The sequence below is a fragment of the Moschus berezovskii genome, chromosome 15 (assembly GCF_049115385.1).
Source record: "Moschus berezovskii isolate FMDL1 chromosome 15, NW_MosBer_1.0, whole genome shotgun sequence".
Lineage (NCBI taxonomy): Eukaryota > Metazoa > Chordata > Mammalia > Artiodactyla > Moschidae > Moschus > Moschus berezovskii.
Window position 1 is genome coordinate 20,098,080 of NC_142474.1, and position 27,573 is coordinate 20,125,652.

Here is a 27,573-nt window from a genome sequence, read left to right on the forward strand (position 1 = left end):
AACTGAAATAATATGACTGTGTTCATAATTAATTGTCTATAGGTTCAACAATACAGTGGAGCTTCCCTGGTGGCTCAGATGGTAAAGAATCTGCCTGCAATGCAACAGACCTGGGTTTGATTTCTCGGTAGGGAAGATCCCCTAGAGAAGGAAATGGCTACCCATTCCAGTATTCTTGCCTGGAGAATTCCACGGATTGGGGAGCTTAGTGGGCTACAGTTCGTGGGGTCACAAAGAGTCGGATACAACTGAGTGAAAATTTCCATACCACTTCTTATAAGGAATAAGGACCAATTCCAATATGGTTCTTTCAAAAATCTTCCTGCTATTGCCTAGGTAATTTAGGAGGCAAAGAGATACTGTCATAGACTGTCAGTTAACAAGGATTATGGTTTGTACATGTCATTAACTGTTGATTAAAATAGCAAAGGGAGGAAAAGGCATGTGAAGACCGAGGAGGGAGAGCTTTTCCTGGGCTTTCTTCTCAGAGGAGTGACTGGAAGGGGCCTGAAGGAGGGGTTCAATCCAGAGAAAGCAGAAAGGGCCAACAGATACAGAGAAGACTATGAGGACATGGGCTCCTCTAACTCCAGTGGTTAGGTTCCAGTTTGGTCTTCCTGGGAAGAAGATGAATATGGAAGTTTATGGCTTGTCTTTATGATTTCTGACATTTCTTTTGCCTCTGATCTCACTATTAGGGGGAAAAATGTGTAAAGTTATAAAAACTGGCTAAAATGCAAATATTAAAAGAAACAGCCTCAAGTGTAGGTCGTTAGTCAATTCATCTGCCTTCTCCAGTTTTGTTAAGGAAGGCTGGGCTTGAAGAAAGTTGGCAGTTCTTTAGAATTTGAATTTTAAAAAGGGGATAGAAAAAAGTGAATGCCTTCTCATTGTCTATAAACTGTTTAAACTCATTAGTCTGGTATGCAGGGCCCTCCATGAACTGGTTTTGACCTCTCCAACCTTATTTCTCTCTACTACCTTACACTATACTGATGATGAGTAATTTTTGACCCACTAGCTTCCCAATCTAGTTTCAAATGTAGTTTTTCAGCTTGAAGAGTCTGAGGAACTTATTTAAACTGCTGTAAGGAAAATGTGCCTGTTTTATTCTGGCTTATTATATTTCTTTGATTAAACCTTTACCATCCCTTTGTGAAAAAGTGGGCTCCACAAGGGCAGGGACTGTATCTGTCTTGCTCACTGTGTATCTTCGGTGCCTAGCACAGTTCTTGACACATGATAAACATTCAATAAATATTTATTGAATGAATTAATTAATAAAAGAATGGCTTAAAGGGCTGGAAGACTGTTGGATTGGAATGGCCAAACAGTGAGTAGGAGATAGGATAAGAAGTACTCTAGACTGAACAAGAACAAAGGTTGAGGTAATCTTAAAGATCACACTTTCTGACCCTTACGGGTAAATGAGTTTTATGGGCTTTTTTTTTTTTTAACAGAACAAATGGTCAGAGCTAGGAAAGGGACAGAATTAGAACAGTACTCAAGGCTTCCCTGGTGGCTCAGAGGTTAAAGCGTCTGCCTCCAATGCAGGAGACCCGGGTTCAATCCCTGGGTCGGGAAGATCCCCTGGAGAAGGAAATGGTAACCCACTCCAGTATTCTTGCCTGGAGAATCCCATGGACGGAGAAGCCTGGTAGGCTACAGTCCACGGGGTCGCAAAGAGTCGGACACGACTGAGCGACCGAATGGAACGGAACGGAACCTGAAGGATGGATTAAGTTGGATAAGGCTGGAGTCAAGGAACTGAAGAGGAGAGCCTGGGCATAGTCAGTGGCCATGAGAATAGATCAGAGGCAACTCATTGCCTCATTGGAGAGACACTGCAGATACGTAATCTGTTGTTCCTGGCAAGTGACAGAAGAGTCAAAGGTGGCTCCAAGGTGCCTGGCCTGGGAAATTGTCACTGGGGTTGTGAGGGAGAGGAAGAATAACTATAACAGAAGTAGGGAACATAGGAACCACACAGGTCACCAGATCACCAGGGAAATTCACATAATTAAAAAAAAAACTATGGTGGAATGTCAAGAAGAATCAACACCTAATTTTTAAGTAGTCCATCTATAATGATATAATAAATAAAGTTTACACTAGATCCCTAGGTTAGATTCTCCCCCATCCCCTGAATCTCTTGTCCTCACCAGGGACAGAATTAGGCATGATCTCATGAATTTAGCAGTTATTTTAGCCTTGACCATATCCAAGGCACAACTTAGTAAGTATCTGTGGTCCCTATTAACTATAAGGACAGGAGAAATCAGTCACTCAGTTCAGTTGTTCAGTCATGTCCGACTCTTTGCTACCCCATGGAATGCAGCACGACAGGCTTCCCTGACCATCACCAACTTCCAGAGTCTACCCAAATTCATGTCCATTGAGTTGGTGATGCCATCCAACCATCTCATCCTCTGTCATCCCTTTCTCCTCCTGCCTTCAATCTTTCCCAGCACCAGGGTTTTTTCCAGTGAGTCAGTTCTTCAAATCAGGTGCCCAAAGTATTGGGAGTTTCAGCTTCAGCATCAGTCCTTCCAATGAATATTTAGGACTGATTTTCTTTAGGATTGACTGGTTTGGTATCCTTGCAGTCCAAGGGACTCTCAAGAGTCTTCTCCAACATCACAGTTCAAAAGCATCAATTCTGCACTCAGCTTTCTTTATAGTCCAACTCTCACTTCCATACATGACTACTGGAAAAACCATAGCTTTGACTAGAAAGACTTTTGTTGGCAAAGTAATGTCTCTGCTTTTTAATATGTTGTCTAGGTTGATCATAGATTTTCTTCCAAGGAGCAAGCGTCTTTTAATTTCATGGCTCCAGTCACCATCTGCAGTGATTTTTGGAGCCCAAGAAAATAAAGTCTCTCACTGTTTCCATTGTTCTCCTGTCTCTTCACCCTGAAGTGATGGGACTGGATGCTGTGATTTTAGTTTTCTGAATGTTGAGTTTTAAGCCAAATTTTTCACAGGAGAAATACAAAAAGATTTTTTTACTGAGCTTTACCTGAGATTGGCTACATGAGTCTGCTTTGATGAACTCGATGATCAACTCTTTCCTCTTTCAGAACTAAAACATGTTTCCTCTGCCTAGACTAGTTTCTTCCCATTATTCTTAGGACTAACTCCTACTCATCTTTCAGGTTTCAATGTTATTTCTTCAGCAACCCAAATCTAAAGTCTTCTTTAGATGTGGAGATTATTCTTGTTACTCTGTAACTCTCATTCATAGCAACTGTTCTTTTCCTCTATAAAAGTTCTCACAATTTGTAATTATATGTTAAGTGTAGATTTACTTATGTATTTATTTACTATCTATTCTAACTCACCCACATGACTGTAACTCTACAAGGGCAGGCTCTAAGTTTTATTCACTCACTCTTCACCTAGCACTTGACAAAAACCTCCTGTCCTATATGTCTGTTCAACGAAGGAATCATTGATTCCTGGTCTCATCTGGGGACCAATTCTTGCCATATTTTCCAGTTTCTTTATAAATGAATTTTGTTAGTATTCTATTGTTAGTATTATCTTTGTCAGTATTCCTTGTTTTTATCAAGGAATATTGTTAGTGTTCAGTTTCAAGTTTAAGAAAATGTTTCCTCATATGAAAACATGTCAGGCTTCTTTGAAGAAACATTCCCCTCTGAGGCATGGTTTTAAGAAGAATTAAATGTTTGATCAACTAAATCATTTTTTTTAAAGTTAAATAGAATCTTTGTGCTGACTGATTTATAATTCACAGAAATACTAGTTACTATATGTGATAACAGACCCAAGTAAATATTTCCAGGAATCATTTCTTGCTAGCAACAATATTAATAATGAGTTGACACTGTCCAGACGTATACATAAACATTAAAAAGAACAGTTTCTCTCCTTTCCCTTGAGGTTCTTATACTTAAAGAAACGAGACATAAATAAGAAGTCTGAAATAGGAGACATTTTGGAAGTCTTTGTTTTTTATTCTTGTTTCTTTTCTGATTTTGTTTTTCTATTCCCTCTTGTGGCTCTCACATTTTTTTTCTCTCTGCCTTTGTCTATCTTCTCCTTTGTTTTAATGATATTAAACATGCCCCTAAATCCTAGCATTTACTGAAATCAAACTGCATTTTTTTCTTTCCTGGTAATCAGGGAATTACTGTAATTTCAGATCCAAATAGCCCAGAGAAGTCTTATTTTTCTCAAATGTTGGCACAACTGCTAGCCAGCCAACCAATGCCTGTGGCCTGGGGATCTCCTTCTAGAAGAAAGAGATACTCTAACTCTGAAATACTCTAACTGTGAAAGAGATACTTTAACTGTGAAAGAGATACACAACTAGGGCTCCTGGCAGGTAATTCAATAAATCATAGTCATCAAATCCTTTGTAAAGGATATCTGCTTCCCACTCCCACCTACAGATATCCTATGGGAATACCAAGGAGCATAAATAACAAGTACACAGCTTTCTACGAAATATTTTTCATTCATGATTTCATTCTTTCAACAAACCTGTGAGGTAGATTATTATTATTAGCATCCCATTTTAAAAAAAACACCCTGAAGTTCAGAGAGATAAAATGACTTTCCCAAAGTTGCATGTGTGCATACTCAGTCATGTTCGACCCTGCAACCCTATGGACTGTAGCCCCCCAGGCTCCTCTGTTTATGGGATTCTCCAGGCAAGAATACTGGACTGGGTTGCCATGCCCTCCTCCAGGGGACCTTCCTGACCCAGGGACTGAACCCACATCTCTTGTGTCTCCTGCATTGGCAGGCAGATTTTTTACCCACTGAGTCACTTGGGAAGCCCTTCCCAAGGTTACTCACCTAGTAATTACGCCTCACCAGAATTAAGGCTCCAAGTAGGCTACAACTCCATAATTTATGATCTTTCTACCAAAGCAAAAACAAACCTCCATAACAAGAGTAGAAATAGGAACAATGGCAAGTAAAGGAACACAACCCCAAATTAGGGAGCTTTCTAAAAACCATGATGTGGTTAAAAACCTTATGGAACTTCTTACTGCCTCATTCCACCTACGCTTCTCCTTTAAACAAAATGTGCATAAACATTTTATACAACAAACATTGTCCTAGTGAGGAGTCACCACCTATTTATAGGCCACTCTATCCAGAGGTGACTAACCAGGCAGCAGTCTATAGCCAGGTTAGCAGTGAGTAGCCTCTCTAATTTAGACCCTTATCATCTCTTGCCTGGACAATTACGAAAGTCTCCTAACAAGATTTCATGCCTCTGATCTTGTCCTCCCTCAATCCATCCTTCACACTTATGACCGGTTATGTTTCTGAAGTACAAATCTGTTTATGCCCTTCCTTACTTAAAATACCTCAATGGATTCTGTTATGGGCTGAATTGTGTCCCATAAAAATTCATATCTTAAAGTCCTAACCTCTAGCACCTCTGAATGTAACTGTATTTGAAGACAGGGTCTTTAAAGAGATAATTAGGTTGAAATGAGGTTATTAGAGTGGTCCCTAATCCAATCTAACTGGTGTCCTTACAAGAAAAGGAAATTTAGACACACATAGAGAGAAAAGACGGTATGAAGACACAGGGAGAAGACAGCCATCCACAAGCCAAGGAAAGAAGTCTCAGAAGAAATCAAACCTGTTGATCTCTTAATCTTGGACTTTTAGCCTCCAGAATTTTCACAAAATAAGTTTCTGTTGTTTAACTTCTAAGTTATGGTACATTTGTTTCAATTCAGTTCAGTTCAGTCACTCAGTCATGTCCAACTCTTTGCGACCCCATGAATCACAGCACGCCAGGCCTCCCTGTCCATCACCAACTCCCGGAGTTCACTCAAACTCATGTCCATCGAGTCGGTGAGGCCATCCAGCCATCTCATTCTCTGTTGTCCCCTTCTCCTCCCATCCCCAATCCTTCCTAGCATCAGAGTCTTTTCCAGTGAGTCAACTCTTTGCATGAGGTGGCCAAAGTATTGGAGTTTCATCTTTAGCATCAGTCCTTCCAATGAACACCCAGGATTGATCTCCTTTAGAATGGACTGGTTGGATCTCCTTGCAGTCCAAGGGACTCTCAAGAGTCTTCTCCAGCACCACAGTTCAAAAGCATCAATTCTTCGGCGATCAGCTTTCTTCACAGTCCAACTCTCACATCCATACATGACCACGGGAAAAACCATAGCCTTGACTAGACGGACCTTTGTTGGAAAAGTAATGTCTCTGGTTTTTAATATACTATCTAGGTTGGTCATAACTTTCCTTCCAACGAGTAAGTGTCTTTTAATTTCATGGCTGCAATTAGCATCTGCAGTGATTTGGGAGCCCAAAAAAATAAAGTCTGACACTGTTTCCACTGTTTCCTTAGCAAGTCTGAAAAATTAATATAACTTCCCAATGCCTACAACATAAAATGTAACTTCTTAATGGGGCATTCTAGGTCCTTCATGCCCAACTCCTGCTTCTGCAGTATTATTTCTGGCTATGCCCTCTTTGACCATACACTCTAGAACATTAAATGTTTCTTATCTATATATCTTTGCCTAAAGTGCTCTAGTCTCTTTCTCATTTTATCATCTAAAACTTAGCTCCTTAAGAGAGGTAGGGAAACTGTTTTCTGTCTGAGTGATATCCCTGATCCACACTGAGGAGTCAACTTACTCCTCTTTGTCAAACACTTAGGCTGGCAGCTTCCTTGTTTAATTTCAAAGTTAAGAAAAGGCTGGCATATGGATCTTAAGACACTGAAAACATGATCCATGAGTTTCAGCTGTCTCCACTATATCTTTCTCTTCTAGCCTCCATTTTCTCTATCAGGTTCTTTGGATTGCCATGCATGTGTGCTAAGTTGCTTCAGTCATGTCCGACTCTTTGTGACCCCATGGACTCTAGCCTGCCAGGCTCCTCTGTCCATGGCATTTTCCAGGCAAGAATACTGGAGTGGGTTGCCATGCTCTCTTCTCTTTGGTTTCCCAATTCTGTCTAAATGTGGGCATTCCTGTCAGGCATAGGTAATTCCTAGAGGAGGTAAGAATTCTCTTTCATCTCCATTTTCTCTCATGCATTGTTATTATTCTCTCCTACTACAGAAGGCCTTCCTCTGTGCCACCAGGGAAGAAAGATGTGGCAGCTTCAAGCTTATATAGTCCCATATTAGCAAGCCAAATGGAAAAAAAAAGACTTTCTTCTGGGAAAAGGCTCTAACTAATCTTCGGTCATATGCCTGATCCTGGGACCAATTATTAATGCAAGGGAATGAGATACCAGGATTGCCCCAACCTGAAACAGATTCTCCATGCTGCTCTCCCTTCACTCCCAGCAACATACACAGATACTTTGGCTAAAGGTGGTGGGGTGATAGGGTCTTTCTAGAAAATTTATTAGCTACAACACATATCTAATGTATATTGACAGAAATCTATAGTGGTTGCCTAAGTGTGTATATTGGGGATTGGGGTAGTTGACTGAGAAAGGGCACAAGGGAATTTTCTGAGATAATGATAACATTCTATGGATTGAGTGATAGTAGTTACATAGGTATATAAATCTGTCAAGTCACCAAGGTGTATGCTTAAAGTAGGTGCATTTTATTCTACATAAATTATGCCTTGATAAAGGTGATATCAAAAATACATATAAAATGAGTGAAGAGTGCTGAGTGAGGCTGTAGCTCTTGGCTCATGGACCTGGGTCTTCCTCTTAAATTGTTTCAAAAACCCTCACGGACTGGGTCAGATGTGAGTTTGTGACAAAATACCCCCAGAGGAGACGCAGAGCTGGAGGAAGAAGAGGAGGAAATGGCAGCTTCTCAGGGACGGTTGATGTTCCAGGACGTGACCATAGACTTCACCCAAGAGGAGTGGGAGTGCCTGGACCTCGGTCAGTGGGAATTGTACAGGGACGTGGTGTTAGAGAACTACTGGAACCTGGCCTCCTTGGGTCTTGTGGTCTCTAAGCCAGGCCTGGTCACCTTTTTGGAGCAAATGAAGAATCCCTGGGATGTAAGGAGAATGGACACAACAGCCACATACCCAGATACAAACATCTAACAGAATGTGTTCCAATAAAAACGCACGGGATAAGAAGTGGATTAAAGAATTTGAAGGCACCTAAAAAAAAAAAATAAAAAAAAAATAAAATAAAATGAGTGAAGTGCTGTGATAATAATCAAAATACTGATTTTTCAGGATAAAACCGAAGATCCTTGGAGCCCAATTCCTCTTTAGTCAGATGTCTAACTACCCATGGGCTTTCCTGATAGCTCAGTTGGTAAAGAATCTACCTGCAATGTGGGAGGCCTGGGTTCTTTATTTTTTATTTTTTTTAGGCCTGGGTTCTATCCCTGGGCTCGGAAGATCCCCTGGAAAAGGGAAAGGCTACTGACTCCAGTATTCCATCCTGGAGAATGGAGTTGCAAAGAGTCGGACACGACTGAGTGACTTTCACTTTCACTCTTCCACTAACTACTCATGTAGGCCTGTCTTTCACTGGACCACTCTCAATTGTAGTACTCCCCAAATTCCAATCTGTTTTCCCCACTCTAAGTCTTAAGGTGCGCTATCCCTCTGCTGATGGTAGCACAGCAGGTAAATGGCTCTTCTTTTAGGAACTCAGGTCAAGCATCATGTGGGCTGACCTTCTATGGCACTTTAGACTGCAAATACTAAGCCCTCCTTTTCTCAGTACTATTCCCTGCATATTCTATTGCTTTCATTTGTTTGCTTATTGACTCCTCTACAGGACTGAGAGCAGTAGACTCCTCTACTAGACTGATGCAAGAAGTTTCTTCCATCACCATAAAGTTTAGGGATTTTCCAACACATGAAAAATAGAGTAGCTAAAATTTCTTAAATCCTTACTATTTGCCCCAAAACTACTAACTTGATCACTCACTAGTTGGGTCTATCTGGTCTATGGCTGTGATATCAGAGTTTCAGAGGAAATCTATAAGCTAAGACAATACCTCAGGAACATTTTGCATTTCTGTAACATTTCAAACATTATCTGAAAACATTTTTTTAATTAGGGGGAGTTTCCCTGCTAATTATTAAATCCATATGTGTTTCAATGGAAATTTAATCCCTGTTTGATTCATTCACACTCAATACATCACAGTTTTACTTTTAAGAGTTATTTGATGTTCAAGAAGCCATTAGAACCCCCATATAATGCCCATTTCTGAGAAAAGAGGATGTGGGTAAAATTAAACAAAACCAAATGTTAACAAACTCCTTAAGGATTAAGCAAAATTAATGAGGAAAGTTAAGGGACATTGTTTTGACTTTTCAGACTCCGAGGAAGTCTATGTTGAGTAGAGAGGCCCTCACATCTTTATTACATATTTTCTCCCAAGGGACTGTGAGGAGATGAGAAGAGGAAAGATTTAATGGGTACAGAAATGTTTGGAATTGTATTTCCACTAATATTTAAGTCTATATTTTCTAATACTCTCCTACCCTGTTACAAAACACCTAAACTTGCTGACTGAAATACCATAAACATTATTTTAAATACTACATTTGTACCCCTAAGAAAGTTTTTTTTTTTTTTAAGTTGAGGGCCTAAAAATAAAGAGGGAATTAAAATTGTAGGACAAATATGAATTGATCTTATAGATGGGGAAGTGAAGGAGGTTGCTTGTCTTGGTAATCAAGGACCTGATGTTTTCAAAGATACATGGACAGAAAATGAAGCAGGATGCCAAGGAAAAACTGGGACCAGAGTTTTTCCATCATCAAAGAGAAATACCAAGGAAGTATGTCTCTTTTAGCTTGTTCTGCATGAAAAAAAATCTCCTTCAAGAATTTATAACCATAGGGCCACCCTCAGGTGGGTTTGAGAATCATATCTGCACTAACTACATGTTTTTAGGACCTTCAAGCCAAAACATTAAAGTTAAAAATTGGTCCTACTTTAAGAGCAAATACAAACCTTCTCTAGAGGGGAAATCTCAACTCAGATCATACAAAATTTTTAGAGATAAGGTCCTACCAAAGGCGGGTTTTTAAAAATTACAAAATATAATTCAAAACTTAAAAATGTACAATGTATCATGAAATATCCCATGATAAGTAAGATTTAGCCTATGAGCTCAACATGAATGAGTGTTAAGTCACTTCCGTCGAGTCGGACTCTTTGCAACCCCATGGACTGTAGCCTGCCAGGCTCCTCTGTCCATGGGATTCTCCAGACAAGAATACTGGAGTGGGTTGCCATGCCCTTCTCCTGGGGATTTCCCCAACCCAGGATTTGAACCTGTGTCCCTTACATCCCCTGCACTGGCAGGCAGGTTTTGTTTTTTTTGTTTTTTTACCACTAGTGCCACCTGGGAAGTCCATGAGCTCATCAACAGATTAAGAAAGTGAAAAGGCACAGACCAGGAGAAAACATTCTTAACACATATATCTGTCAAAGAACTTTTATCCAGAATACAAAAGAACTTGTACTAATCTATAAAAGAGAGACCACAACCCAATTAAAAAACTGGGCAAAAGGTTTGAACAAACACATCACAGAAGATATCCAACTGCTAACAACTGATAAGCTGCTCAACATCATTACTCATCTAGAGAATGCAAATAAGAAAGTCAGATAGCAGTACACATGCACTAGATTGGTTATTAAAAGACTATTAAAATTATTGATGAATATGTGGGATAACCAGAATGCTCATATACTGTGGATGGTGGTTTAGTTACTAAGTCATGTCTGTCTCTCTGAGACCCCATGGACAGTAGCCTGCCAGGCTCCTCTGTCCAAGGAATTCTCCAGGCAAGAATACTAGAGTAGGTTGCCTTTTCCTTCTCCAGGGGATCTTCCCAACCCAAGAATTGAACCTGGGTCTCCTGCCTTGCAGGCAGAGTTTTCACCAACTGAGCTACGAGGGAAGCTCTACATTGTGGACAGAAGTGCAAAATTAAACAACCACTTCAGAAAAATGACTGGAGTTTCAAATAAAGTTAAACATTTTTCAAAATTGATGTAGAAAACACAACCCTCAGATTTAGGAACTATAATGGATACTTAGCATAAAAATAAACCCAAACTCACACCTAGATACATTACAGTGAAATTATCCAAAACTAAGGGAAAACTAACAACCAGACTAGGTCTAAAAACAGTGACGTACCCAGTAGTAATAAGAACCTCTAATGCTCAGATTGTGATCTTGAAATACCATTTCCCCTAAAAGAAACTAGGGTGTCTTAGAGAAATAGTTGATTCTAGATCTGGGCAGGAAAAGTACAAGATGAATCTGAAACATTTTGTCATACTATCTAACAAGAAAGCTGTTAGAGACATGTCAAAAGGACTCAGGAAACAAGTTGAAGAAGCACTTACTGAGCAAAAATGGGACAACTGGATCATCAGTATAAAATAATAAGTGCAGTGGATTAAAACTGATGAAATACGCTTAAGCCCTTGAGCTCACAGTGATATTTGTAAAAGCTGATCATATTCGGGCTATGATAGTGAGTCAATTCATTATCTTGATAACTGGCAAATAAAGGGAAAGGATCAAGTATTTATCCTACCTTCCCATGATGAATTCTACCATTGGGTAAGTAAGAAGTAAAATCAGAAGCATTTTTTTTCAGCAAATAAATAAAAAGGATTAGAAAATCACCTAACCCCCAGTGAATTAGTGGATCCAGGCAAGGAGCATCAGTGGCTGTTAATGTCATGCAGAGAGTCGGACACAACTGAACAATAACGTCACAAAAAAGAGGAAAAACCAGGCAAACACAAGTAATGTGCAATCTTTTCAAAGGAATCAAACCTGGAGTCTGATGAAGTCTTTGCATCCAGCTGCTAATTTGTAGGCAAAATGAAGGACACACAACAATGGTGAACTGTCCTTGATTTACAATTAGTAAAATCCAGACTGTGGGAACTCTACAAGTCAAATGGACCAGGCTCTTCAACAGATAAATTTTAAGGACAAGAAAGTGATGGAGAAAGAAACAATAAATTAAGAGATTTAAAACACAGAGCAAAGAAAAAAGATATAATAATTTTTAAAAGGGCAAGACTAAACTGTAGTATCATACTCATGTGAGAAGATTATAAAGAAATGCAAGATTATTGCTATAAGTCAGAATAGTGGTTATTTTTGAGAGGAGGAAGGTGCTTATATGATTGGGATAAGGTACAAGAAGTCTTCTGAGAGAGTTAACAAAGTTTTATTGCTTGACCTGAGCACTAGTTTAAAAGAGCTCACTTTGTAATAATTCACTAAGCTGTGTGTTTTTCTGCATCTGTTTTATTTTATAATAAAAACCACTGAAAACAAACAAAAATAACCAGAAATGTTATAAAACATAATAAACATATTAGAACCACTGAACTATATACTCTCAAACTCACTGACTATTAAATAAAGTTGAATAAAATTTTTGGCCATGCCACATGGAATCCTAACCACTGGACAGCTGGGAAATTTCCTAAATAAATTCAGATTAAAACAATAATAGGAATCATATAGTCAAAGGTATGGTTTTTGCAATAGTCATGTATGGATGTGAGTTGGACCATAAGGAAGGCTGAGGGCTAAAGAATTGATGTGTTCAAACTGTGGTGTCGGTTGATTGAGAGTCCCTTGGACTGCAAGAAGATCAAACCAGTCAATCCTAAAGGAAATCAATCCTGAATATTCACTGGAAGGACTAATGCTGAAGCTGAAGCTCCAGAACTTTGGCCACCTGATGCAAAGAGCTGACACATTGGAAAAGATCCTGGTGCTGGGAAAGATTGAAGGCAGGAGGAGAAGGGGATGAAAGAGGATGAGATGGCTGGATGGCATCACCGACTCAATGGACATGAGTTTGAGCAAACTCCAGAAGATAGTGAAGGACAGGGAAGCCTGGTGTGCTGCAATCCATGGGGTTGCAAAGAATCAGACACAACTGAGTGACTCAACAACAGGGATTAGGAAGGGAGGATCAGAACCCGACTTAAAACACCTTATTTGCTGATTATGGAACATGCTGGATAATAGGATAGGGAAAAGGGAGTAAATGCTGAGAGGTTGCATGATTTATTTCTTGCTTCAGTTATTTGTCTATTGGAAAGGTAGAGGACTAGATTTAATTATTCTAGTTACTGTTGTAGATATTATGTTCACCAAATATTCCAGTTTCTCTATTATACCTCTTTCTGCATGAGGATTGCATATTCTGCCCTGATGAACTCAGAGGTGGCCATAGGTATTATTATTATTATTATCTATGTGGCTCAGATGGGAAAGAATTGGCCTGCAATGCAGGAGACCAGGGTTCGATCTAAGTTGGGAAGATCCCTTGGAGAAGGGAATGGCAACCCACTCCATTGTTCTTGTCTGGAGAATCCCATGGACAGAAGAGCCTGTCAGACTACAGTCCTTGGGTTCCCAAAGAGTTAGATACAACTGAGTAACACTTTTGGGCTTCCCAGGTGGTGTTAGTGGTAAAGAACTCGACTTCCAGTGAAGGAGACATGAGAGATGCGAGGTCAATCCCTGGGTCGGGAAGATCCCCTGGAGAATGTCATGGCAATCCACTCCAGTATTCTTGCTTGGAGAATCCCATGGACAGAAGAGCCTGGTGGGCTACAGTCCATAGGGTCACAAAGAGTTGAACATGACCGAAACAACTTAGTATGCAGGTGTACAACAAATTATTCCACAACTTTACAGTTAAAAACAATAAATATTTATCATATCATGGTTTCTGTATGTCAAGAACTTGGGAGTAGTTTGGCTAGGTAGTCCTGGCTCAGGGTCTCTCACAGATTTGCTGAGGAGAGGAGCAGGCCAAGATGGCATACCCTGAGCTCACGTCCTCTCACAGGCACACCAAAATTACAACTATTTATATGGTAACTATCTATAAGCACAACTTGAGGACCAGCAGAAAAGGTTTTCTACTACTAAAGATATAAAGAATGAATCATAACAAATCACTAGGAGGGGCAGAGATGTAGTATACTTCAGACCATAATTTAGGTAGGTAACCCACAGACAGAAGGATAATCACAATTGCAGAGGTTTGCCCCAAGGAGTGAGAGGTCTGAGACCCTCATCTGGCTCCCCAGTCTGGGGGGTCTTGCATGGGAAGATGAGCCCCCAGAACAGTCAGAAGGCTGTAGGATACAGAGGCTCTCCTCTTAAAGGAGGTACATAAATCCTCACACTGTGAGTCTCAGTAGAGAGGCTACTCCAGTCTCAAGGAGCCTGGGTCAGACCCACTTGCTGATTTTGGAGAGACCATTGGAGAAGCAGAAGGCAAGCAGGATTTCCCCTGGGGACTCTAAACACTGGCAGCAGCCCATTTATGGAAGCTTGTTCTATCATAACACTGGTGCTTAGAAGTATCATTTTGAAGTCCTCCCTCTAGCCTATTAGCACCCAGGGTTTATCCAACCACTAGCAGGCTGGCACCAGCCCTGGGAACCCTTAAGCTATGCAGCCAGCTGCTCTGGGACCCAGTCCTCCCCATTAGTAGGCCAACAACCACTACACAAAGAAGGCACTGGCAGTCAACCAGGCCAGGGGCCAGTCCTGCCTACCAACATACCCTCAGCAGTTGGTCCCAGCACAGGCAGAAGGGCCCAAACAGCCCACAAAGAGAGCACTCCTAAAGTATACAGCTCTGGTGACTGAGGGAATGTGCTGCTGGGCCCATATGACATCTCCTATATAAGGACACTTCTCCAAGATTAGGAAACATAACTGACCTACGTAAAACATAGGAAAAACATAGAAAACATCAGAGAATTAATCAAAATGAGGAGACAGAGGAATATGTTCTAAACAAAGGAATAAGACAAATACCCAGAAAAAGAACTAAGTGAGGTAGAAATAAGCAATTTGATAAAAAGTTCAAGGTAAGGATCATAAAAATGTTCAGTGAACTCAGGAGAAGAATGGATGAATACAAAGATAAGCTCAACAGAGTTAAAGAAGAAACAAACAGAGCTGAAGAATACAATGACTGAAATTAAAAAATACACTGAAGGAATCAACATTAGACTAGATGATACAAAGCAACAGATTAGTGAACTGGAAGACAGAGTAGTGGAAATCACCTAAGCTGAAGAGGATAAAGAGTTTTTTAAAAATGAGGATAGTTTGGGATTTCCCTAGTTCAGTGATTAAGACTCCATGCTTCCAATGCAGGGGGCACGGGTTTGATCCCTGGTCAGGTAACTAAGATTCCACATGCCATGTATACGTTAAAAAAAAAAAAAGTTTAAGAGACTTCTGGGTCAACATCAAGCATACTAACATTACATTATAGGAATCCCAGAAGAATAAGAAAGAGGCAAATAACTTATTTGAAGAAATAATAGCTAAAACCTTCACTAACCTGGGAAAGGACACAGACATCCAAGTTCAGGAAGCACAAAGAACCTCAAATAAGATAACTCTAAAGAGGTCACACCAAGATACATTATAATTAAATGGCAAAGATTAGGGCTTCCCTGGGGGCTTAGTGGTAAAGAATTCGCCTGCCAATGCAGGAGATACGTTTGATCCTGGGTCTAGGAAGATCCCACATGCCGAAGAGCAACTAAGCCTGTGAGCCAACTATTGAGCCTGTGCCCTAAAGTCTAGGAGCCACAACTACTGAAGCCTACAAGCTCTAGAGCCTGTGGTCTGCAACAAGAGAAGCCACCACAGAGAGAAGCCTGCATACCACAACTAGAGAGTAGCCCCTGCTTGCTGCTGCTAGAGAAAAGCCCACAGCAATGAAGACTCAGCATAGGCAAAAAATAAACAAAAATTTAAATGGCAAAGATTAGATATAATGAGAGACTCAAAAGTGTCAAGAGAAAAGCAACTATGGGAGTTATAATGGAACTCCCATAAGACAATCAGTTGACTTTTCAGCAGAATCTTGTAGGTCAGAAGGAAGTGACATAATACACTCAAAATCTCAAAATGATCAAAGGAAAAAAACTTCCACCAAGAATACTCTACCCAAGGGAATTCCCTAGTGGTCTAGTACTTAGAACTCTTGCACTGCAGAGGGCATGGGTTTGATCCCTGGTCAGGAACTAAGATTTCGCAAGCTGCATGGCATGCTGCTGCTGCTGCTAAGTCACTTCAGTCGTGTCCAACTCTGTGTGACCCCATAGACGGAAGACCACCAGGCTCCCCCATCCCTGGGATTCTCCAGGCAAGAACACTGGAGTGGGTTGCCATTTCCTTCTCCAATATGTGAAAGTGAAAAGTGAAAGTGAAGTCGCTCAGTCATGTCTGACTCGTAGCGACCCCATGGACTGCAGCCTACCAGGACCCTCCATCCATGGGATTTTCTAGGCAAGAGTACTGGAGTGGCTTGCCATTGCTTTCTCCGCTGCATGGCATAGACCAAAAAACCCCAAAACCTCTACCCAGCAGGGTTTTAATTCATATTTGAAAGAGAATTCAAAAAACAATTAAAATGGCAACAAGTACACATCTATCAATAGCTACTTTAATGGACTAAATGTTCCAACAAGACACGTAACAGTTGAATGGATACAAAACCAAGACATATTACCATATATATATATGTATGTGTATATATAGTATACATATATGTGTATGTGTGTATGTGTATATATATATGTGTGTGTGTATATATATATATATAGTTGTTGTTCAGTTGCTCAGCTGTGTCCGACTATTTGTGACCCCATGATTTGTAGCATGCCAGGTATCCCTGTCCTTTACCGTCTCCTGGAATTTGCTCAAACTCATGTCATTGAGTCAGTGATGCCATCCAACCATCTCATCCTCTGTCATCCCCTTCTCCTCCTGCCTTCAATCTTTCCCAGCATCAGGGTCTCTTCCAATGTGTTGACTCTTTGCATCAGGTGGCCAAAGTACTGGAGCTCCAGCTTCAGCATCAGTCTTTCCAATGAATATTCAGGATTGATTTCCTTTAGGATTGACTGGTTTGATCTCCTTGTAGTCCAAGGGACTCTCAAGAGTCTTCTCCAGCACCACAGTTTGAATGCATCAATTCTTTGGTGCTCAGCCTTCTTTATGGTCCAACTCTCACATCTGTATGTGACTACCGGAAAAACCACAGCTTTGACTATACAGAACTTTGTCAGCAACCACAAACAAGTTTCAATAAATTAAGAAGACTAAAATCATATCAAGCATCTTTACTGACCATAACAGTGTAAGACCAGTTATCAGCTACAAGGAAAAAATTGGAAAAACACACAAAAACGTGGAGTGTAAACAACATGGTACTAAACAACCAACGGGTCACCGAAAAAATCAAAGAGAAAATTTAAAGGTATCTGGAAACAAATGAAAATAAAAATTTGTTGTTCTTGTTCAGTCGCTAAGTCATGTCCAACTTTTGCAACCCTATGGATTGCAGCAGGCCAGGCTTCCCTGTCTTTCACTATCTCCCAGAGTTTGCTCAGACTCATGTCCATTGAGTTGGTGATGGTATTCAACCATCTCATCCTCTGTTGCCCCCTTCTCCTCCTGTCTTCAATCTTTCCCAGCACCAGGATCTTTTCCAATTAGTCAGTTCTTCGCATCAGGTGGCCAAAGTATTGGAGTTTCAGCTTCAGCATCAGTCCTTCCAATGAATATTCAGGACTGATTTCCTTTAGGACTGACTGGTTTGATCTCCTTGCAGTCCAGAACTCTCAAGAGTTTTCTCCTGCACCACAATTCAAAGCATTGATTTTTTGGTGTTCAGCTTTCGTTATGGTCCAACTCTCACATCCATACATGACTACTAGAAAAACCATAGCCTTGACTAGACGGACCTTGGTCAGCAAAGTGATGTCTCTGCTTTTTAATATGCCGTCTAGTTTTTCAAATTTTTTTCTTTCAAGGAGCAAGTGTCTTTCAATTTCACGACTGCAGTCACCATCTGCAGTGATTTTAGAGCAGGAGAAAATAAAGTCTATCACTGTTTCTACCTTTTCCCCTGTATTTGCCATGAATTGATGGAACCGGATGCCATGATCTAATTTTTTTGAATGCTGAGCTTTAAAATGAAAATACAATGAAATACAATGATTCAAAAATCTATATCTACTTATCTACTACGTATCTACTCATCTTGCTTACTCTGTATCTACTTATCTACGTACAACGGAATATTCAGTTTAGTTCAGTTCAGTCACTCAGTCATGTCCGACTCTTTGCGACCCCATGAATCACAGCACGCCAGGCCTCCCTGTCTATCACCAACACCTGGAGTTTACCCAAACTCATGTCCATCGAGTTGGTGATGCCATCCAGCCATCTCATCCGCTGTCGTCCCCTTCTCCTCCTGCCCCCAATCCCTCCCAGCATCAGAGTCTTTTCCAGTGAGTCAACTCTTTGTATGAGGTGGCCAAAGTATTGGAGTTTCAGCTTCAGTCCTTTCAATGAATACCCAAGACTGATCTCCTTCAGGATGGACTGGTTGGATCTCCTTGCAGTCCAAGGGACTCTCAAGAGTCTTCTCCAACACCACAGTTCAAAAGCATCAATTCTTCGGCGATCAGCTTTCTTCACAGTCCAACTCTCATATCCATACATAACTACTGGAAAAACCATAGCCTTGACTAGATGGACCTTTGTTGGCAAAGTAATGTGTTTGCTTTTTAATATGCTGTTTAGGTTGGTCATAACTTTCCTTCCAAGGAGTAAGTGTCTTTTAATTTCATGGCTGCAATCACAATCTGCAGTGATTTTGGAGCCCAGAAAAATAAAGTCAGCCACTGTTTTCCTATCTATTTGCCACGATGTGATGGAACTGGATGGCATGATCTTAGTTTTCTGAATGTTGAGCTTTAAGCCAACTTTTTCACTCTCCTTCTTCATTTTCATCAAGAGGCTTTTTAGTTTCTCTTCACTTTCTGCCATAAGGATGGTGTCATCTGCATATCTAGGGTTATTGATATTTCTTCCAGCAATCTTGATTCCAGCTTGTGCTTCTTCCAGCCCAGCATTTCTTATGATGTACTCTGCATATAAGTTAAATAAGCAGGATGACAATATACAGCCTTGATGTACTCCTTTTCCTATTTGGAACCAGTCTGTTGTTCCATGTCCAGTTCTAACTGTTGCTTCCTGACCTGCATACAGGTTTCTCAAGAGGCAGGTCAGATGGTCTGGTATTCCTATCTCTTTCAGAATTTTCCACAGTTTGTTGTGATCCACACAGTCAAAGGCTTTGGCACAATCAATAAAGCAGAAATAGATGTTTTTCTGGAACTCTCTTGCTTTTTCCATGATCCAGCGGATGTTGGCAATTTGATCTCTGGTTCCTCTGCCTTTTCTAAAACCAGCTTGAACATCTGGAAGTTCCTGGTTCACGTATTGCTGAAGCCTGGCTTGGAAAATTTTGAGCATGACTCTACTAGCATGTGAGATGCATGCAATTGTGCGGTAGTTTGAGCATTCTTTGGCATTGTCTTTCTTTGGGATTGGAATGAAAACTGACCTTTTCCACTCCTGTGGCCACTGCTGAGTTAGCTCAACTGGAATTCCATCACCTCCACTAGCTTTGTTCATAGTGATGCTTTCTAAGGCCCACTTGACTTCACATTCCAGGATGTCTGGCTCTAGGTGAGTGATCACACCATCGTGATTATCTGGGTCATGAAGATCTTTTTTGTACAGTTCTTCTGTGTATTCTTGCCACTTCTTCTTAATATCTTCTGCTTCTGTTAGGTCCCTACCATTTCTGCCCTTTATCGAGCCCATCTTTGCATGAAATGTTCCCTTGGTATCCCTAATTTTCTTGAAGAGATCTCTAGTCTTTCCCATTCTATTGTTTTCTTCTATTTCTTTGCATTGATTGCTGAGAAAGGTTTTCTTATCTCTCCTTGCTATTCTTTGGATCTCTGCAGTCAGATGCTTATATCTTTCCTTTTCTCCTTTGCTTTTCGCTTCTCTTCTTTTCACAGCTATTTGTAAGGCCTCCTCAGACAGCCATTTTGCTTTTTTGCAAATGGAAAAAAGTATAAAATCTTGCCATTTTTCAACAACATGGAAGGGTCCAAAGAGTATTATGCTAAATGAAATGTCAGACACAGAAAGGCACACACCTGATTTCACTCACATATGTAATCTAAAAAACAAAACAAATTAACAAATATAATAAAACAAAACCAGACACAGATACAGAGAACAAACTGGTGGTTGCCAAAGGGGAGGTGGATAGGTGAACGAGTGTAATTGGTGAGGGGGATTAAAAAGTACAAACTTCCAGTTATAAAATAAATAAGTTTTGGGGGTGTAATGTACAGCACGGGGAATATAGTTAATAATAATAATAATATTGTAATAACTTTACTAGTGACATGTGAAAATAATATTTATTATGGTGATCATTTTGTAATATATATTGAGTCACTATGTTATACATCTTAAATTACTATAATATTATAAATCAATTATATTAATACTTCGATTTTAATAAAGCATGCTTCCTGGGGCTGTAGATATTTAAAAGCTTTAGTGAAGCAGGATGATCCTCTTCCTGGAAAGCACATTCACATGGCTGTTGGCATGAGATATCTGACCCTCACTGGCTATTAGCGAAGAGCCTAAGTTCCTTACCATCTGGATCTAACCATTTGGCTACTTGAGTGTCCTCATGGCATATGGCTGGCTTCTTTCAGAGTGAGTAGACCAAGAGAGAAACCGTAATGCCTTTTATGACCTTGTCTTGGAAGTCACAGATCATTACTTCTTTGATCATATATTTGTCAGAAGCAAGAAACTAAATTTATCTCACACACTAGGGCAGAGGAATTAGACTTCACTCTCTGAAGGGAGGAGTGCCAAAGAATTTGTGGACATATTTTGAAAACCATCACACCATGTGATATGGTCTAATAAAACTGGTGACATGCATGGCTTCTGGGCAAAAGCTTTAAGAACCAGTGAGTGGTTTGCCTGCTTCTTTTCCCTCATACATAAAACTGGCAATATTTCAGTTAGAAGACCTGGATCCTGGAGAAAAGATGATGTGAAGCAGAGCTTTTATTGTCCACTGTCAAGTATGTTAGGCATAGTACAAAGTACTTAACAAGTAGTATCACAATAATTATTTATAGCAATGATAAATATTACTATCCACAATTTTAGAAGAAATAGAACTATCATATTTCAACTTTTCCTGATATTCTTGACGTGATTCACTTTGCCATATCTATTTTTTTCTTTTACTGAAAGCACTTTTCACCTTCTAAGAAACTGTAGTTTATAGTTTATATTATTTTGTTTACTGTCTGTCTTGCTGTTGTTGTTCAGTCGCTTAGTCATGTCCGACTCTTTGTGACCCCATAAGGCTGCAGAACTCCCAGGTTCCCTATACTTCATTATCTCCCAGAATTTGCTCAAACTCATATCCATTGAGTTGATGATGCTATCCAACCATCTCATCCTCTGTTGCCCCTTTCTCTTCCTCCCCTCAATCTTTCCCAGAATCAGGGTCTTTTCCGATAAGTCAATTCTTCACATTAGGTGGCCAAAGTATTGGAGCTTCAGCTTCAGCATCAGTCCATCCAATGAGTATTCAGGGTTGATTTCCTTTAGGATTGACTGATCTGATCTTCATCTTCTCCAGCACCACAGTTCTGTCTAGCCTTACAAAATGTAAGTTCCACAAGGACAGGGAAGGGAATTCACTGGTGGTCCAGTGGTTAGGACACCACATTTCCACTGTAGGGGGCATCAGTTGGATCCCTGACTGGGGAACTAAGATCTCCTAAGACCAAAAAACAAAAGAGAAACAAGGTCAGGGGTCTTTGTTTTGTTCACTGATGTATCCCAATGTAAAGAACAGTGCCTAAGTATAAATACTTACTGAAGGTTGATTTTCAGTCCCAATTCTCTCCCGGGACACTGTTCCAGTTTGTCTACATATTTTCTAATGGTAATACTCCAACTAAGGTCTGATAAGCATAGGCTGTTTCTTACTAGCTGTGCTCTCAGAAGCTAACCATATTTCCAAGATCTCACTGACGTCGCCAATAAATCTATTGATTATGACCAATATTCTCACACTATCCTTTGTGATGGGTTTTAAGTTGTGACAAATGACCAAAGATAGGCTCATTCTACTGGAAATTTCTATATTATCTTGGGTCTCTCTTTATCACCCTTGTGTGTGTGTGTGAGTCACCCTTATCCCTTCAAAATCACAAAATATCTGTCCTATTTTTATTCCTCTAGGGTTCTAAAATGGCTTTTTGTGCATTTCTTCCTAGGTAACATTTGTGCATTTTAACAAATACCTTCACCCCAGATTGTTGAGCTAGTGGTCAGAAGTTTAGAAAACACAGCAAGTCAATGAGGAAGTTATTACTGGGCAACCAGGCCACTGTGGAAGCGACAAAATCGTTGCTGCCTGGCATTCACAATCATTCTCAGGGAATGTGCTGTAAAAGTTTACAAACATGTTTCTTAATATCATAAACACACTTTTACAAAATTCAATCTCTTTCACTCAAAAAATTTAACAGAGAAACATTAAAAGCAAAACTTTTTGTTCTTAGCCCATAAAACTCAGGAACAGAATCTGTTCTTTCTCCAAAAACAAATGCAATAACTTAGATCTGTCTGCAAAAGGAAGAAAAGGTAGAGAAACTGTGTTCTGGTCACTGACATCCCTTAATAATTATTATGTGTCGAACAATCTTATGGTCTTACCTGCTGCTGCTGCTGCTGCTGCTGCTGCTAAGTCACTTCAGTCGTGTCCAACTCTGTGTGACCCCATAGACGGCAGCCCACCAGGCTCCCCCGTCCCTGGGATTCTCCAGGCAAGAACACTAGAGTGGGTTGCCATTTCCTTCTCCAATGTGTGAAAGTGAAAAGTGAAGGTGAAGTTATGGCTATACCAAGGAACAAAGCAACAGGAAAACATAGAAATGAAGTCAATATGGTGGCATAAAGAGAAGAAACGACCAGAAGATTGAAGAGCTTAAATCCTGTTTCTTCTTTGCTACTATCTAAATCTATGACATGAACAAACTATTTCACTTCTCTGGATCTCAATTTATCTGTAAGATGTTAAGATTAGAAAAGATGGTTTAGAAAGTCCACTGGCTTTTTATTTTTTATTTTTATTTTTTTTAATTTTTTTTATTTCTAAAAAAGAATTTTATTAAAAAAGCACAAATGCAAAGAAATGAACAGAGGAAAATTTATGCGTCGAACCTGGACTGGTCACTTATGATAATATACATGCTACAATTCCATTCTCTCCAATCATTCCACCTTCACCCTCTCCCACAGAGTCCCAAAGACTGTTCTAAATGCCTATGTCTCTTTTGCAGTCTCTTATACAGGGTTTAGGTTACCATTTTTCTAAATTCCATATATTTGCGTTAATATACGGTATTGATGTTCTTCTTTCTGGCTTACTTCACTCTGTATAATTGGCTCCAATTTCATCCACCTCATTAAAACTGATTCAAATGCATTCTTTTTGATGGCTGAGAAATACTCCATTGTGTATATGTACCAAAGCTTTCTTATCCATTCATCTGCAGATGGACATCTAGGTTGCTTCCATGTCCTGGCTATTATAAACAGTGCTGCAATGAACACTGGAGTACATGTGTCTCTTTCAATTCTGGTTTCCTCGGTGTGTATGCCCAGGAGTGCGATCGCTGGATCATATGGCAGTTCTATTTCCAGTTTTCTGAGGAATCTCCACACTGTTCTCCATAGTGGCTGTACTAGTTTGCATTCCCACCAACAGTGTAAGAGGGTTCCCTTCTCTCCACACCCTCTCCAGCACTTATTGCATGTAGACTTTTGGATAGCAGCCATTCTGACTGGTGTGAAATGGTATCTCATTGTGGTTTTGATTTGCATTTCTCTGATGATGAGGGATGTTGAGCATTTTTTCATGTGTTTATTAGCCATCTTTATGTCTTCTTTGGAGAAATGTCTGTTTAGTTCTTTGGCCCATTTTTTGATTGGGTCACTTAGTTTTCTGGAATTAAGCTGCAGGAGCTGCTTGTATAATTTGGAGATTAATCCTTTATCAGTTGCTTCATTTGCTATTATTGTCTCCCATTCTGAAGGTTGTCTTCTCACCTTGCTTAGAGTTTCCTTTGCTGTGCAGAAGCTTTTGATTTTAATTAGGTCCCATTTGTTTATTTTTGCTTTTATTTCCAATATTCTGGGAGGTGGGTCTTGGAGGATCCTGCTGTGATTTATGTCGGAGAGTGTTTTGCCTACGTTCTCCTCTAGGAGTTTTATAGTTTCTGGTCTTACATTTAGATCTTTAATCCATTTTGAGTTTATTTTGGTGTATGGTGTTAGGAAGTGTTCTAGTTTCATTCTTTTACAAGTGGCTGACCAGTTTTCCCAGCACCACTTGTTAAAGAGACTGTCTTTTCTCCATTTTATATTCTTGCCTCCTTTGTCGAAGATAAGGTGTCCATAGGAGCGTGGGTTTATCTCTGGGCTTTCTATTTTGTTCCATTGATCTATATTTCTGTCTTTATGCCAGTACCATACTGTCTTGATGACTGTGGCTTTGTAATAGAGCCTGAAGTCCGGCAGGTTAATTCCCCCAGTTCCATTCTTCTTCCTCAAGATTGCTTTGGCTATTCGAGGTTTTTTGTATTTCCATACAAACTGTGAGATTATTTGTTCTAGTTCTGTGAAAAATATTGTTGGTAGCTTGATAGGGATTGCATTGAATGTATAAATTACTTTGGGTAGTATACTCATTTTTACAATATTTATTCTTCCAATCCACGAACACGGTATATTTCTCCATCTATTCATGTCCTCTTTGATTACTTTCACTAGTGTTTTATAGTTTTCTATGTACAAGTCTTTTGTTTCCTTAGGTAGATATATTCCTAAGTATTTAATTGTTTTCATTGCAACAGTGAATGGAATAGTTTCCTTAATTTCTCTTTCTATTTTCTCATTATTAGTGTATAGGAATGCAAGGGATTTCTGTGTGTTGATTTTATATCCTGCAACTTTGGCTTTTTAATACTAACAAAAAGGGGTATATACAAATTTTCTAGTATGGAAGAAAAAGATCATTGGTGTGCTGGTAAATGCTGATAAAAATACAAACATTTAATAATAACTGGCTCTCTGGTGGAAAAAAAAACAAACAAACAACCCTTTGTTTTGTTATGCAATGGAACAATGGTGGGAATACTTCTACCATGGTCAGTTTTCAAGTTACCAATGGTTTATTAGCCCATTAGCAAAATTCCTAAAAATTTAATAATTAGCATTTAGAATCTAATAAGAGCAGCTCTAACATACCACTAATGTGAATGTTGGACCATAAAGAAATCTGAGCACCGAAGAATTGATGCTTTCGAATTGTGGTGCTGGAGAAGACTCAGCAAGGAGATCAAACCAGTCAATCCTAAAGGAAATCAACTCTGACTATTCATTGTAAGAACTGAAGCTGAAGCGTCAATACTTTGGCCACCTGATGTGAAGACCCAACTTATAGGAAAAGACCTGATGCTGAGAAAGATTGAGGGCAGGAGGAGAAGGAGGCGACAGAGGATGAGATGGTTAGATAGCAACATCAATTTAACGGACATGAATTTGAGCAAACTCTGGGAGACAGTGAAGGAAAGGGAAGCCTGGAGTGCTGCAGTTTCTGGGGTTGCAAAGAGTTGGATACGACTTAGCAACTGAACAACAACACACGACTAAATAGGACTCAATTTATTCTTTTGCCTATTCATTCATTCAGCAACAATCACTGAGCATTTATTATGTGCAAGGCATTAAACTAATTGGAATACAAAGCTGTGTAAAATCTGGCTCTTGTCCCAAGAGGTTTAGATTCTAGTTAACTCCAATACTTTGGCCACCTCATGCGAAGAGTTGACTCACTGGAAAAGGCTCTGATGCTGGGAGGGATTGAGGGCAAGAGTGGGAGGGGACGACAGAGAATGGGATGGCTGGATGGCATCACCGACTCGATGGACATGAGTTTGAGTGAACTCCGGGAGTTGGTGATGGACAAGGAGGCCTGGCATGCTGTGATTCATGGGGTCGCAAAGAGTCGGACACGACTGAGCGACTGAACTGACTGAACAGGAAATGAACACAGACAACTCTATTGTTACAGAGAACATGACAAATAACATAGAGAAAGCAGGAATAAGTAAAGTACTACTAAGGTTCAGCACAAAAAGAGACTATTCATATTGAGGTTATTGAGTAGAAGAGAACTTGAGGAAGAAAAAGATATTTCTCAAAAAGAAAAAGACTATTTAAAGGTATTTTTGTGTTTGTTCATTTAAAAGACTTTTCTAGGGAATTCTCATGGTTTTGAGGTTCCACTGCAGGGAAGTGGAACTAAGATTCCACATGCCATGCAGTACAGCCTGGGGTTGGGAGGTGAGGGGAAGAGTTATCTAATAAAAGAGAAGTAACACTATGTTGGGAAATCAAGAACCAGAAAAAATACTTAAAGACAGCTAAAAGTAAAAGAGTCTAAGAAGTGATTCTACATGTGGGAGGACAATAAAAGCTACCAAGTCGGATGGCTCCACCAAGAACAATCTTACACTGGAATGAGTTTAACACCATCAAAAGGAAATTGGGAGTACAATTTAGGAAGGGAGCTATTAAGACAGCTTTGAATAATTTCAAAGGAACCCAACTTTTATAGTTTAAAGTTTTACAGTTTTATAAACTATGATTTTGCAGTTTAGAATTTCATTCTATAGTTCTTAAAAATGTACTGCCAGTAATCACCAGGAAATCAAGGACAGTAAGGAGCCTAAGAATAACTAAAGGTGGCCCAAACTTTATATGTAGGGAAAAGTGATTCCCAGAAATTATAGCCCAGTCAGTGACTTTAATTCTCTGCCACATTCTAAAATTAAACATAATTTATGAACACTTGGAGGAAGGTAAAATACAGTAATGAGCATGAGTTAACTAAAACAAATCATACCAAATGAGTTACATTTCTTGATATGGGTGGCAAACAATTAGATGAAGTACATCCTCCTGTAGATATGATGCATCCTTATTTCAGGTTCATATTTGACAGATTATCTCATAGTAACAGTGGTGATACAAAGGAGAAATAATTGCTATTTAAGGATTAAAATTAGTTGAATTTGCAGTTGCCTGAATAGTTGTTGATGGAAGGATTGTGTAAACTTAAACAAAGGTCTATAGTAATGAACCACACTTGGCTTTGCCCCTTCAACAATTTTATCAACAAATTAGAGAAAGGCATATAATCTATGCCAACTAAATTAATGTATAACATGAAGACAGGAGATGCTACTAAAATGATGAATTAACAGAACCAGACTGGGAAAAAAATCTTCAAAGGCTGAAATAGCAGTGTGATACAACTATTATCAAAAGGGAGGGGGAGTTGTCATATTTAAAGGAGGTATAATATCTGGGAACTGATTAGCTCATACCTGGAAGTGATATTTAGTTAATCTCTTATTATGCTCATTATCTCTTATTATTAAGCTCATTATATCACTTGTAAAATGGGGCTAAGTACCTATTTTACAAGATTAGGAAAATAATATATTAAGGAGCTTCAGTTCAGTTCAGTTCAGTTGCTCAGTCGTGTCAGACTCTTTGCGACCCCATGAACCACAGCACGCCAGGCC

The 27,573-nt window shown here is 39.6% G+C and overlaps 1 protein-coding gene across 1 annotated transcript; it reads left to right on the top strand.

The window, feature by feature from the left end:
* The first annotated feature begins 7,781 nt into the window (after positions 1 to 7,781).
* Positions 7,782 to 8,033, top strand: LOC148775358 (KRAB domain-containing protein 5-like). The gene has a single exon (XM_088843627.1). It carries the CDS (start codon positions 7,782 to 7,784, stop codon positions 8,031 to 8,033), a length of 252 nt encoding a protein of 83 aa, XP_088699753.1.
* The last annotated feature ends 19,540 nt before the right edge of the window (positions 8,034 to 27,573 follow it).